Raw genomic sequence first — 13,537 nt, forward strand, 5'->3', positions numbered from 1 at the left:
AATTCACTCAGCGAGCGACTACAGAATGAGATTAATCTGGTGGGTTTTGTCTGCCTCTTGTACTCAAAGATGTATGGCTCACGTTTATAGGCGTTCAACATTGTCGCTCAAAGAGACAACGAAGTGTCAATTCAAATGGCGAAACACTCGCTGATGGATAACACGATGATGAAAACGGTGGCCATTGTCAGTCTGGTCTATCTTCCAGGGACCTTTGTATCGGTGAGTTCGGATTCCAGACTCAAGGGTCCAATCGCTTATATTTAGGTAAAGGGCATATTTGGCATGAACTTCTTCGACTTCGATGGGTCAAATGGAAAAAGAAGAATGAGTATATCGAAGGACTTCTGGGTATATTGGCTGATCACAATCGGATTGACACTTACCACGATCTCGATTTGGCTCCTTTGGTTCAATGGAAATTTAATCAAGGCCATGTTTGTGAGGCGCAGTCGTCGAAGTGAGAAGTGCCAATAATAGAGATACACATACACCCCCAAGAATTATTTTGGAAATCGTGTGATAAATGTGCAAACTGAATGCTTGATTGAATATGTAGATCGTGATGGTTAACGATACGCCTGCTTCCTGAAATATTTATTCAACCAACGCCAAAAGGTTCCATCATATCATTGCACAAAACAAAACAAAACGCCGTTCCAATGAAAACGAAATCATAGCGCCCACAATATATCAGCTCAGTCCCACTGGCCCTTGCCCAGCGCACCTAGGCCACCACCAGTGTGCTTACCCAGCAACTTAGCAATGTTCGATCCGCCACTGCGCTCTTTAATGCGAAGTTCCTTCTCGCGCTCACGCTCACGCGCCGCTGTGTATGAATTGACAGCGCCACCCTTCTTCGGGCCAGAAGCTGTGGGTTTGGAAACACGATTGGATGTGCTAGATCCACTGGATGATGAGGAACCAGTTGTAACCCGGCGTAGAAGTTGGGGCGGGCGGAATCCAATTGGACCATCACCGTTACCACCATTGTGGAATGCAAACTTGGAATTGCCAGAGCCGGACTTCGTCGTTGCGGAGTTGGACGATGCCTGGCGGAGGAGGGCCAATCGATCAACCACGACGCCACGGGTGCGGCGTGGGTGACTGGGTTTGGCAGAGGTGTTGTCGTCTTGCTCTTCTTCAGCCTGGACTTCGTCGGATTCATCTTCATCTTCCTCGTGTTCTTCCTCATCGAGAGATGCGTCTTCGCGGAAGGAGTCATATTCAGGGGTTTCTGTGAGGAAAGACAACGTTTGGCGGATCTCGGCCAAGGTAGCCGGTTTCTTTGAAATTGCGCTGGCAGGAGTGCGACGAAGGTTAGGCGGCGGTCGGTTGGTCGCATCTTCAGCAGATGGCTCGAGAGGACGCTTGCGCTTGTCGGCTGCGTCCTTTGACTGTCCATCTGAGCCAACATCCTGGGATTGTTCTTGGGAGCCACCCTCTTCTTCCTCGAGGAAGTCAATATTGAAATCATCATCAACTTCACGGTCTTCGACAGCCTTGAAGAACGCCGCTTTCTTGGGGTTCTCGGCAATCTCGCCGATCTTTTCATCTGCAAGCAGAGCTCGACGCATCTTGGCAAATTCCCGCTGCTTTTCGCGACGACGAGCCAGATGCTCATCATCGGAGTCGTCGAGGTCAAGATCGTCATTTGCGTTTTTGCGACGACGCAGAGCTCCAGTAGTAATGTCTCGCATCAGCTTTGCTACATCTTTCTCGTCACGATTACGATCATGGACACTGTAAATGTTAGGTATTGCTAGTTTTCAGCTGAGCGGGAATACATACGCGTTGAGTGCGGCAAGTTGCTTTTCATCAACCACCTCGCCACTGTCGTCGTTGATCATCTGGCGATCAATGGCATTCTCTTCGCCATCACTCTCGTCGCTGTGACCGCCGAGGCCTGCATATTCATCCTCGGATTCCTCTGCAGCTTCATCAACAATGTCTTTGGCCTTGCTATTTTTCTTATCATATTCCACGGCCTGTTTCTTCGTAGCCTTGGCCTTCTTCATGACATTGAAAGCGTTGGCGTCGATTTCAAACTCGCCTTCATTCTCATCTACCCGGAGCAATTCGGTTGCGCGTCCCCGACGCAACATTTTGCCTTTGCGGTCAGCGATGGGCGACTGGGTTTGACCCACAAGTACGGTATCAACGGTAGATACGGGCGGAGTGCCTCTGAATCTTTTGGCAGGGTCGAAGGGGGAAAAGACAAAGCCTTCATCCTGGGTTGGATCGGGTAGCTGAGACTGGGAGAACTCCGAGAAGGCGTAGGGAGCTGGTGACTCCGATACACGAGAGACACTCTGTGTGTAGCCATGCGCGAAGTCTTTTTCTTGGGGTTGCGGCTGACTGTCGGGGACGAGGATTTCAGATTCCTCTTTGCGGAGCTGTGGCACAGGTTGACCAGGATCCGGAAGGGAGAACATCATTGTGGAAGATGGTGATTGATTAACGCCGTTTCCATCCAACGTAGAAGCAAACGCTTGAGTTAGACCTAGTGACATGTCACCGGGTGTTGCCATACCAGGGAATTTGGGACGCTCGGCTGATTGTGGAATATGACTAGGAGCTCTCATCGGCGTCGATGGCGGTTGTGGTTGGTCTTCATCCTCATCATCACTAATCACTCGAGTTCGGCGCTTCCGCCTGGCGGAAGGCACCTCCTCTGCATCCGAAGGCACACCCTCACTGTCGTCGTCGGCTTCATCATCATCATCATCATCATCCGCCTCCCGTTCGACGAGTTCCCCGCCGTTGATACTGTCACTCTCTTCTTCGTCTTCGTCATCGTCATCGCCTTCCCCGTAGCCTTCTTCGTCAGAGCCGGAGAGGTTGTAGTCATGGTCCTCGTCGTCATCGTCGTGGGCATTGCCATTCTTCTTTTTAGCAGCCCTTTCTAGACGGGCAATCTCATCCGCCTCTTTTCGTGCTTTTTCGACAAGATTTTCCATGTCGTCCTCCATAGCTGCACGCTCCTCGGCAGTTTCAATGACCACGCCCTTGGCTTTGAGCTCTTCAATGCGGTCTTTACGCTCCTTGGCAGCTTGCTGCCGGGCACGGCGTAGAAGACTGGCAGAAAGCTCTGCAGCGTTCATGGAAGCCCCTTTTCTTGAAGGAGATGTCAAGTGTGCCAAAGCCTTCAGCTTGGTCATTGCGGGGTCTTCTTGCATTTTTCTGGTTGGGAGGTTCTCAAATGCTGCAAGTCGACGGCATTTTCCAGGAGACGTAACAATCTCGAGCTCATCCTCTGAATCATCCTCTGAATCGTGTTTCTTCTGGCGCTCGGCAATTTTTTGTCTGGAAATCCTAACGCGGAAAGGACGTCCAGTGTCCGGGCGAGAGGCTGGCTTCGGTCTGACAGGGACTGTTTGAGACATGGGTGCATCTTTGGCTGGAGGTGGCTTTGGTGGTTCAGGGCGGTATTGTCCAGTCAATATGTCATTAGGGTCAACCAGCTCTTCGTCATCTGCATCCATATCTATGTCGGGTTGAGTGTTCTCGGCTTCAACGACCGATTTTCTCGGATCTGACGAACTGACTGGAGAAGTCTGCGGGGTATCTTTGTTTTGAGTAGGTACTTCTCCTTCGGAATTTTGTGAGTGGTTTGTGGAGGATAAATTTGCCGCGGGTTGGTCGGCTGGAGGATCAGGTTGCATGAAGTTGAACCGAGCAAAGAGGCTCTCCTTGGTGATCTTCTTCTTTGTCTTAGCCTGGTGAGCCAGTTGCATGTTACGGCTCATTCGTTGAGTCTCCTGTCTCATCTCATCCAAAGCCTTCTTGCTGGCTTTTCGGGGCTGACGGGCCTTCTGCGACAGTTTGTGTGCAGAACTGGGGTCATCGGCACCGCTCTCCTCGCCTGAGAGCACTTCGGAGCTAAACTGCTCCATCTGGGACCTCCTGGCAGCCTTCTTTTCAGCTTCGACCTGCTCTCGCTCTTCGCGTTCCTTGCGCTTTTGCGCGACAAGAGCGAGGAAGCGAGAATTTCCTTTGGGCTTCTCGGTGGTATCGTTATCGTCCTCACTTTGGGCAGCAGGCTCGCCGGGGGAGGAGACGAATAAAGGAGATTCGGCTCGGGGAGGGATTCGGTTTGTTTCGGATTCTGGTGAGTCGGAAGCGGCTTTAGTCTTTCTCCTCGGGCCCGCCGTAGGAAGATCATCGTCGCTAGATTCGTCTAATGTGGATTCCGGTTCGGTCTGTTTCGGCTTCCGGGCCTCTTCTTTCTCTGACCGCAGGGCCTTTGACACGCGAGCAATTGCGGAGTCATCCTTGGAATCGGGTGATTTGGATGTTTTACCCTGCATTCGAGCCGCCATCCGGCCCTTTGGCCGGATAACGTCGTCTTCGCTCTCCGAATTTGATTCGTGGGGTGAACCATTTTCACCTGTCTGAGAAGACCGCGAATCACGTAGATTAAGCTTCGACACTGCGGTTGTGGATTTCGCAATTCGAATATCATCTTCTGAATCACTGTCAAATTCAGCCATCAAGGCCTTGATCTTTTGGCCCGGTGTAACAATGTTCGGCGAGTCGCCCGCAGGCGACACGGAACGCGTCGAGCGTGGTGTAGATGGCGAAGACATGATGGGTACTGCGTGTATTAATGTGATAGTTGGTTGGTAATGATCATAATGGATTCAATTGGACATAAAACGGACAAAAGCGATTTCAAAGTCCAGATCAAGTGAAGTCGACGCCAGGTTTGAGGGCGCATGCTCTGAACGCGATGCGCGTTCCTCGCGTTGCTGGGCCCCACACGTGATTCTTATCTTATCGCGTTCCAATTCTATATTAATGCATAAAATAGCCCTAAAGGCCGAGGTGTAGCAAACGGTATTAATTTTTGTTATTTTCAGTCTGCTCTCCTAGGAACTTTCTCATGCTGCCCAAATATCATAATACAAAAGCTTAATGCTATTTTTTAAACAGATGCCCACCCGTTGACTCCTCAAAGTAACGCAAAATGTAAAAGGGAAAAGAAGTAAAATCACAGTGGGGTCATGACCTTATACCCCACTACCGCTCTAAGGTAGATCCGTGGGAATTCGTTGACGGGATCAAAGGACTTCCAATCGCAGACCAAGCGATTAGATTTCAATGTCAATGTCCATATCAAGCGCGGCAATGTTCTCGTCATCAGTGTTACGGTAGCTGATCATGAAACCGTTCTTAGGCTTCTTCGGGGTTGTCTTGACGGTAGTTGCCTGGCTGCCATTGGGCTTGGGGGTATCCTTAGGAGTCTCCGCAGGAGTACCAGCGGAGCCGTCGGTTTGAGGTGTTCCATTGACATCATGATGAGTCTTAGCTACTGTTCGCACACGCATGAATGGGTTTGGAATGGCCTCGCCGCGGGCAACTGCGGCAGCGGCCTTGCGGGCGGCCTTTCGTTCATCGATCTGAGCACGGCGGACATTCTCGTAGTTGAGCTTCTGGTTACGGATGTTGATTTGATGAACACGCTCGGCCTCAGAGAGACCCTTGTTGTCGGATTCTTTCTTGACCAGGCTTGTTCCCCAAGAGAGGTTAGGGTTAAGAATTTCATGTAGCTCCTTCCTGAGCCTTTCTGCTTCTTCATCGTTTCCGTTGGCTTTGGCGAAGGCAAGATCTCTTTCAACATCGAATCGCTTGAGAACGTTCTTCTTCTGGTCGAAAGCACCTTGGCGACGCAGCTTTTCGTTCAGCTCCTCGCGGGTGAATTGATGGTTAATAAGATTGTTGATATCAGTGACCTTAGAGGCAAGCTTTCCCTGCGTTGCCATCTTCAAATCTTCAACGGCCAGCGTCTTGCGGTAGCGACTGTATTCAGCCTGCTTTCGTTAGCATGATCACAATTTCCCAATGGGACAAACCAACCTCAGTAAAAGGGGAGTCCGAACAAGCAATAAATGGGAACTCTTTGATAGCTTTTCCATGGGCAAGCTTGACATATTGATCTGTGACAAATGGGCGACCATTGGCAGCATCCATAGCATACGGCTTGCCTGTGACAATGCCAGTGATAAGGCACATGCGGTACTCCAGTTGACCGGTTTCGTGGTGGGGTCCAACGTTGACACGAGCGTAGCAGTTGATCATAGCATCCTCAAAGCCGGGGTAGAAGCAAACTTGGGCAAAGTTGCTACGACCAACACGAGCACGCTGGATGTCCCGCAGCTCGGCTGGTGGGTCGTCCTTAGGAATGGATGGAGAACGGCCAACACGGTCATCCAGTTCCAGATCGCTCTCGGCTTCGGCATCTTCATCAGACACATTTGATCCCAAGGAGCGGGAACGGCGGCGCGACTGTGCGGGGTCTCGGCGGCGGAGCTCATCTCGCTTGCCCTTCTGCTCACGCTGACGCTTGTAAGCATCGATAGCCGCGGAGGTCTCTCCGACCTTGCGACCACCAAGTGTTGTCTTCTGGCGGGAACTCTTGCGCTGATTTTCATCCAAGCCGGCAGATCCAGCCTTTCTCTTCGCCTTCTTGGCTGCTCGGGCTTCTTCGCGAGAACGAGAGGCTAGCAGACGACGGAGAGCCAAATCCTGGTTATGGCGGTCGACTTGCTGGGCACGCTCAGACAAGGTTTCCTCACGCTGGATCTCAGGCATGGCCATGATCTCCTTCTTGTCCTGGGCTGAGTAGTACAGCTTATCGTATGGGAAAATGGGGCGGTCCTCATCGTTCTCGGAGTTCTCGGAGTCTGATTCAGACTCAGACATAGGAGCAGACTGGAGCGAGTGGTGGGAGCCATCGTCGGAGCTATATGGTCAGCCTGAGGCTTGGTCATTAGCGTGGCGGGGTTCTCACATTTCACCCTCAGACTCCTCCTTCGGCTTGCGGGCCCGGCGAGCGGGAATCGGTTTAGCGGTTCCTTTGCGACCCATAGCTTCTGGCGAGTGATCCCGATCTTGGGTATGGGAAGAAGGAGAGTGTGGCAGTGAGTTTGGTGCTGGTGAAGTTTCCTCCTCAGAGTCACCCGCCAAAGCGAGCAACTCAGCATCCAAATCGTCTGCCATTATGATAATGTTCACAATAGAATATACCCTGTAACAATAGCCTATAGATCAATAGGAGTCCCAAATGCCTCAGAACCCTATAATTATTCCGCTTTCTGTTGATCTATCCCCTTCTGACAAGGAGTTGTCTTGAAAATATAAGAAGTGGGCGAGGCGATCAAAAGTTACCAAAAATGTGTCGTTCAAGTGAGTGGTTAGTCTGGAAGCAACCGGAGCTGCACAAAAAGATCAGGTGAGAGCGTAGGTCCTGTATCGTAAAAAAGCGCGTAAGTGGTCGTCGCAACTTGGCCTTTGCCGTTAATTCATGACGTTCAAATGCCAAGCCTACAAGCGCGCGGCAGCCGCCAGACCGCCTAAGCGACCTCGGAAGCTTCCTCAAACCAGGCTTCATTAACCAACTCGTGCACGATGGCTTTACCTATTATGCGCCGAAGTGCGCTTGCATCCTGTCGCAAGACACCGTCTCCTGTTATCCTCGACTTTCTTGTCCCGTCAAAATTGAAACACAGCCAATGTCGGAACGCTTCAACCGCCACCTCCGGTGAGCCCAAACCTCGATATGTTCTCAGTAAAGAACAGCGAGAGTTCATGGACAGCGCTCTCCGCGTCAACCAAGCCGGTGAGCTTGCTGCGACGTTGATTTATACTGCTCAAACACCCCAAATCGTCCGATCTTACCCGCACCTCCGGCCCTTGATGAAGCACATGTACGACCAAGAAGCAGGACACCTTAAAACATTCAATCACTTGATCGCGAAACATCAAATTCGACCGACGGCAATGTACCCAGCGTGGGAAGTGGCAGCCACTTTCTTGGGCTGGTCCACTGCAGCATTGGGTCGCGAGGCGGCAATGGCTTGCACCGAAGCTGTCGAGACTGAAATCGGATCCCACTACAATGACCAAGTAAGAGAGATTCTGTCCTGGGAGGCAGATGCTGCAAGACGGGGGGAGGAGCTGGATGATGAACTTAAGGAGATGCTGGCCACATTCCGGAGGATTCGCGATGAGGAACTAGAACATCTCGACCACGCCGTGGCCAATGATTCTAAGGAAGCGAAGCCCTACGATCCACTCGTTGATGTAATTCGATTTGGTTGCCGGACTGCTATCAAGATCAGTGAGAAGATCTGATGCATTGGACCCCGTTGCTGTTCTATATTTGTTCGATTAAGCCTTTGTAAATTATTGACTACACTCCGTTTAAAAAAAGTTAGGAATATGAATATGATCATCTTCGTATACTCTTTCTATATGTCAGCGTTTCTATCAGTTAGCGTTCGGGCCTTTCGAATCCTTTGCTGGGGTCTATTCATAGCTCCCTTTCATTTATAAACAGGTAGGGACTAGATATCCCTGCGTACCACCGTAGTAGACTGATTACCTGTAATACACACTGGTTCCAAAATATGTTCTATGTTCTATGTCTGGACTCTGTATGTATATTTCCTGTTCCCGGGGTATCAAAGAGAAATTCCGCCGAATTTATCGCCATGCTGTTTGTCTGACTACTCAGAAGACGGGTTTTGGTTGAGGTAGTCCACAAAGTTCTTAGAGAATCTCACAGCTTGCTGGTATACCTCTTCAAACCCATTGGCACCGCCGTAGTAAGGGTCCTTCACCACCTCACCGCCACCAACACGAGCATTCAACTTGCCGTCCTTGCCGAAATCACCAAACAAGCGGACGTCGGCAACCTTGGTATCGGGAGTGTATGTACCAATTGAAGCATCCACATGCGATCGGGTAGCCTTCGAGCTTGGCTTGTTATCGGTCTTCCTCTGCAGATTCGCGATGACGGACTCGCGTAAGTAGAGGAGTTCACTGAGGTTGGACTTGTCCATGGCCAGAACGTAGTCAAAGATCAGGAAGTCCTCCAGCTTCACTTTGCGAGCGGCATGATCGTATTCGGTAATATTGTGGCGGCGCAGAGTGGACATGGTGCGGGAGTCGGGCGGTTCGAGGCTGTGGTAGGCGGCTGTGCCGGCGGAGTCGATCTCACCGATGGAGGGGTTGTTTGAGGTCAAGTCACGGAAAACACCTTCGGCCATCGGGGAACGACCTAGAGGGGTTAGCTACAACGTCATTGAAGGGAGGGTATATGACGAACAGATGTTTCCTAGGCAGACAAATAGGACGCTTGTCCCTCCATTTGAAGTAGAAGCCATTGTCACACAATCAGGAAATCCTTTAATTGGTGATATGTAGAAAATGGAAGTAGTGTAAGACAGTAGTTTGACTTCCAAGGTTGTAACATTTGAAGTTTGAAAGGGTGGGGTTATCGATAGGCCCTAAGACCCCACCGCAGATGCCCTTGCATTACGTCGTAAATGCTACGGATGTTATACATGTCAGGAACATCAGTAGACTGCATATGTGATATAGGAATACACAGGTCAAACGCCAAGATTATACCTACATATGTCGCTATGGAAGCTATTGAAGGTAAAGATCTACAATCTATTCGTGGAATAGGCAACGGCTTTTACTAGAGGCACGAAATATATATAATATACAACTAGCCACAGTGTGATCTCAGAGTCTAAAAAAAGAACATTTGTATGTAAGATTAAATAATGGTGCAGCCTATTGTTAGCCTGTGGACGTACTAGTAACTAACTGCGTAGATGTTTAACCTTGGAACGGTGTGTGGTATTTGTACCTATGTACGGATGAGCCACAATTGCCAAGAGAAGTGGCTGAGTTCCAGTCAGTTGGCCCAGTAACAGAGCAACCGGTGGAACCTCCCTCTTCTCATCAACCCGTGGCTCAAATGTTTCAGGCATTTTTGGTTCTAAACACTGCATTATCATTGGACTCTTTTATTCCGAAGAAGATTCTGCCCTTTTCAGAGCAATTTTTTGAATGGTTGTACCTTTCATTTCTATACAACTGGTCAAATCATTGCGTGAGGACATATCCACAAGGCACTGCGGGGCCTAGCACAGACACTTCTGATTCGCCCCATCTCCACCGTCATCGTTGCCGGGATCGACTGAAGGCCTCGTAAACACCAAACACACGGCGCAGCTGCATTTATTTCGCAGTTTTTGATTGCTGCACTTTCTCACTTTCGAAATCCTGTGACAACCCGATACCTTCTCCGCATATCAAATTACGCTTGCGACCCTTTTTCATACCTGAAACGACGCCGAGAGTTCGGGTCCCCATTGGACTAGTGATTCCTCCCCGCTGGACGCTTAACATTCCACCCGGCGCTCCTGGCGCAATCTCCAAAAACCTCTACTAGGAACTTTGGGTGGGATAATCTAACTCAATCCGAGGCTCGCTATGGCCTATAATCGTGTCGGTAACGGTTAGTGCTCTTGTCTTCTTAGTCTTTCTTTCCCTCCACATTGTCGGGCGCATTCCCCATTTGCTTGAAACATTGAAAGTTCACAAATCAGTGCCCTCCTAGACTTCAATGATTGCCGTGCAAGTTGCGCATTCAATTTTCTACAAACCCAGCTGTCAGTGAGGATATAACAAGACTAACAATGTCACGACGACCAGACCCGTTCGCGGACGAGCATGGCGCGCCCATGTTGAATCCCTCTCAGCTCTCTGGATATAGTGCTCGAACTCCTTCTCCAGGGGGCTACCAGCTTTCAGACAACCCTTACGGACCTCAATCGCACCTGCCCATGCCATCAAGTGATCGTCTGGCGGAACAACCTACTTACTCAGTGGAAAACGTCTCGAACTCCTACGGTTACCATGATACATACGATGCCCACCATCCCTACCCTGGTCACGAATACGCAGTTGATCCAGAGGCCCACCATGATGCCTACTACACCCAGCCCTACCAACCAACACACACACCACATGACGATTATGATCTGGGACAGTATCCAGAAGGTGGACACACTCCATTCGAACAAGTTGAAGAGCCCATGCTGCAGCCGGGGGATAACCCCTTTGGACCGGACCCATATAACAACGACATTGATGAGGATATGCGTCCAACGCCTAGTCCGCAACCTCTTCGCCGGTGGAAGACTGTGAAAGAAGTTCAGCTCTTCAACGGCAATTTGGTACTTGATTGCCCTATTGCCCCGAGACTTCTTAGCCAAATTCCGCATGCAGAAGCGCCAGGCCGTGATGAATTCACCCATATGCGTTACTCCGCCGCGACTTGCGATCCGGCTGATTTCTTCGAGGAGCGCTTTACCCTGCGCCAAAAGCTTTTCGCAAAGCCTCGCCATACCGAGTTGTTCATCGTTGTGACCATGTACAACGAGGATGATTTCCTTTTCGCCCGAACCATGTCCGGTGTGTTCAAGAACATCGATCACATGTGCTCTCGCACGAGCAGCAAAACCTGGGGCAAGGATGCGTGGAAGAAGATTGTTGTCTGTGTCATCAGTGACGGTCGTGCCAAGATCAACCCTCGCACACGCGCTGTGTTGGCTGCTCTAGGTGTGTACCAGGATGGAATCGCCAAGCAACAGGTCAACGGAAAGGACGTCACCGCCCACATTTACGAGTACACCACTCAGGTGGGATTGGAAGTAAAGGGAACGCAGGTACACCTTAAGCCTAGATCTGGACCTCCTGTGCAGATGATCTTTTGTCTGAAGGAAAAGAACCAAAAAAAGATCAACTCCCATAGATGGTTCTTCCAGGCTTTCGGTCGTGTATTAGACCCCAATATCTGTGTTCTTCTTGACGCTGGTACCAAGCCCGGCAAGGACTCAATCTACCACCTCTGGAAGGCCTTCGATGTCGAGCCCATGTGCGGTGGTGCGTGTGGTGAGATCAAGGTCATGTTGTCGAATGGCAGAAAATTGCTGAACCCGCTGGTCGCCGGCCAAAACTTTGAGTACAAGCTCAGTAACATTCTCGATAAGCCGCTTGAGTCATCTTTCGGTTTTATCACTGTGTTGCCTGGTGCGTTCTCCGCGTACCGGTTTGTGGCACTGCAAAACGACAAGAATGGCCAAGGCCCGTTGGAACGATACTTCATGGGTGAGAAGATGCACGGTGCCACTGCCGGTATCTTCACGGCTAACATGTACCTTGCCGAGGATCGCATTCTGTGCTTTGAGATTGTTTCAAAGAGAAATTGCAGATGGCTCCTTCAGTATGTTAAGTCGTCTACTGGTGAGACTGATGTGCCTGATCGCATGGCCGAGTTCATCCTCCAGCGTCGTCGTTGGTTGAACGGTAGTTTCTTCGCTGCTGTTTACGCCATTGCCCACTTCTATCAAATTTTCCGCAGTGACCACAGCTCCCTTCGCAAGTTCATGTTGATGATTGAGTTCATTTACCAGACAGTCGCCATGATCTTTGCCTGGTTTGGTATTGGTAACTTCTTCTTGGTCTTCCACATCTTGACAACATACCTGGGATCGGATGATCTCCTCGGTACAGCTGGTAAGGCTTTAGGTATTGTCTTCGAATGGCTCTATCTGGCGACCCTCGTTACGTGCTTCGTGTTGGCGCTGGGTAATCGACCTGGTGGATCTAACAAGTTCTATATGACCATGGTCTACTTCTGGATTGTTATCATGATATACCTTGCCTTCGCTGCCATCTTTGTCACGGTGAAGTCGATTCAAACGGAGGTGCAGACGAGCGGCTTCACGGCAAGCGATTTGTTCACGAACGATACATTTTTCTCGATCATCGTGTCTCTTGGCTCGACTTATGTGATGTGGTTCATAGCCTCATTCATTTTCCTTGACCCATGGCACATGTTCACCTGTGTATGTGAACTCTACCATTTCTTTTTACCTTTACTAACATATCTAGTTCATCCAATATATCCTACTCACGCCAACCTACATCAACGTCCTCAATATCTACGCCTTCTGTAACACCCACGATATCACCTGGGGTACCAAAGGAGATGACAAGCCCGAGAAACTACCCTCTGCCCACCTCAAGCCCGGTGGCAAGGTCGACGTTAACATCCCCCAAGACGATGGTGACCTTAATGCCCAGTACGAAGCCGAGCTCGCCAAGTTCTCCATGAAGCCCCCGAAGGAGGTCCAGATTATCTCCGAGGAAGAAAAGCAAGCAGACTACTACAAGGGATTCCGTAGTGCTGTCGTGCTCGCCTGGGTCTTCTGTAACTTCGCTCTGGGTGCCGTGGTCCTGAGCGCTGCCGGTCTCGAAACTTTCGACGACACAACCTCGACCAGCGATAGCGAAGACTCCACGCAGAGCAAGCGCTCCTTGATCTACATGAAGGTCGTTCTTTGGAGTGTTGCTGGTCTATCTGGCTTCAAGTTCATCGGTGCGATGTGGTACTTGGTTGTTCGGATGGTAAGTTCTTTCCTCTTCAATCTTGATTTTATTCATCCACTAAATATGTCTTAGTTTCGCGGCGTTTGATTTAGCGATCTTTCCAACTGATGATTGTGCTTCCAATGCAATGCGATATTTTCATATACGTCATGACTACCACGGCGGGCCCGGTCTGGTATATTGGAAAGAAAATGAAATGGGTCAATGTAATATGCGTGACGACTTCCGCCATATGATTTTCGTCCTTCGTGACATGCGAAATGATGATATCGTGATTTAT

The 13,537-nt window shown here is 50.1% G+C and overlaps 5 protein-coding genes across 5 annotated transcripts; 2 read left to right on the forward strand and 3 right to left on the reverse strand.

Annotated features, from left to right (window-relative positions):
* Window positions 1-698: 698 nt before the first annotated feature.
* Window positions 699-4,589, reverse strand: N7529_006778 (uncharacterized protein; the record flags this gene model as incomplete). The annotated part of the gene is made up of 2 exons (XM_057242305.1): window positions 699-1,743; window positions 1,792-4,589. The coding sequence occupies 2 exons, from the start codon at window positions 4,587-4,589 to the stop codon at window positions 699-701; spliced, it is 3,843 nt and encodes a 1,280-aa protein (XP_057097664.1).
* A 504-nt stretch (window positions 4,590-5,093) lies between these two features.
* On the reverse strand, window positions 5,094-7,002 carry N7529_006779 (RNA polymerase-associated protein; the record flags this gene model as incomplete). Its single annotated transcript, XM_057242306.1, has 3 exons — window positions 5,094-5,813; window positions 5,860-6,745; window positions 6,794-7,002. The coding sequence occupies 3 exons, from the start codon at window positions 7,000-7,002 to the stop codon at window positions 5,094-5,096; spliced, it is 1,815 nt and encodes a 604-aa protein (XP_057097665.1).
* Window positions 7,003-7,410: 408 nt separating this feature from the next.
* N7529_006780 (demethoxyubiquinone hydroxylase family protein) lies at window positions 7,411-8,136 on the forward strand (the record flags this gene model as incomplete). Its single annotated transcript, XM_057242307.1, has 1 exon — window positions 7,411-8,136. One exon carries the CDS (start codon window positions 7,411-7,413, stop codon window positions 8,134-8,136), a length of 726 nt encoding a protein of 241 aa, XP_057097666.1.
* A 374-nt stretch (window positions 8,137-8,510) lies between these two features.
* ltpA (tyrosine protein phosphatase LTP1) lies at window positions 8,511-9,170 on the reverse strand (the record flags this gene model as incomplete). The annotated part of the gene is made up of 2 exons (XM_057242308.1): window positions 8,511-9,064; window positions 9,113-9,170. The coding sequence occupies 2 exons, from the start codon at window positions 9,168-9,170 to the stop codon at window positions 8,511-8,513; spliced, it is 612 nt and encodes a 203-aa protein (XP_057097667.1).
* A 1,329-nt stretch (window positions 9,171-10,499) lies between these two features.
* Window positions 10,500-13,344, forward strand: chsA (chitin synthase I; the record flags this gene model as incomplete). The annotated part of the gene is made up of 3 exons (XM_057242309.1): window positions 10,500-12,713; window positions 12,760-13,275; window positions 13,330-13,344. The coding sequence occupies 3 exons, from the start codon at window positions 10,500-10,502 to the stop codon at window positions 13,342-13,344; spliced, it is 2,745 nt and encodes a 914-aa protein (XP_057097668.1).
* Window positions 13,345-13,537: the final 193 nt, after the last annotated feature.

Source organism: Penicillium soppii, assembly GCF_028829465.1.
Source record: "Penicillium soppii strain IBT 18220 chromosome Unknown utg000005l, whole genome shotgun sequence".
In the NCBI taxonomy this organism is placed as follows: Eukaryota; Fungi; Ascomycota; class Eurotiomycetes; order Eurotiales; family Aspergillaceae; genus Penicillium; species Penicillium soppii.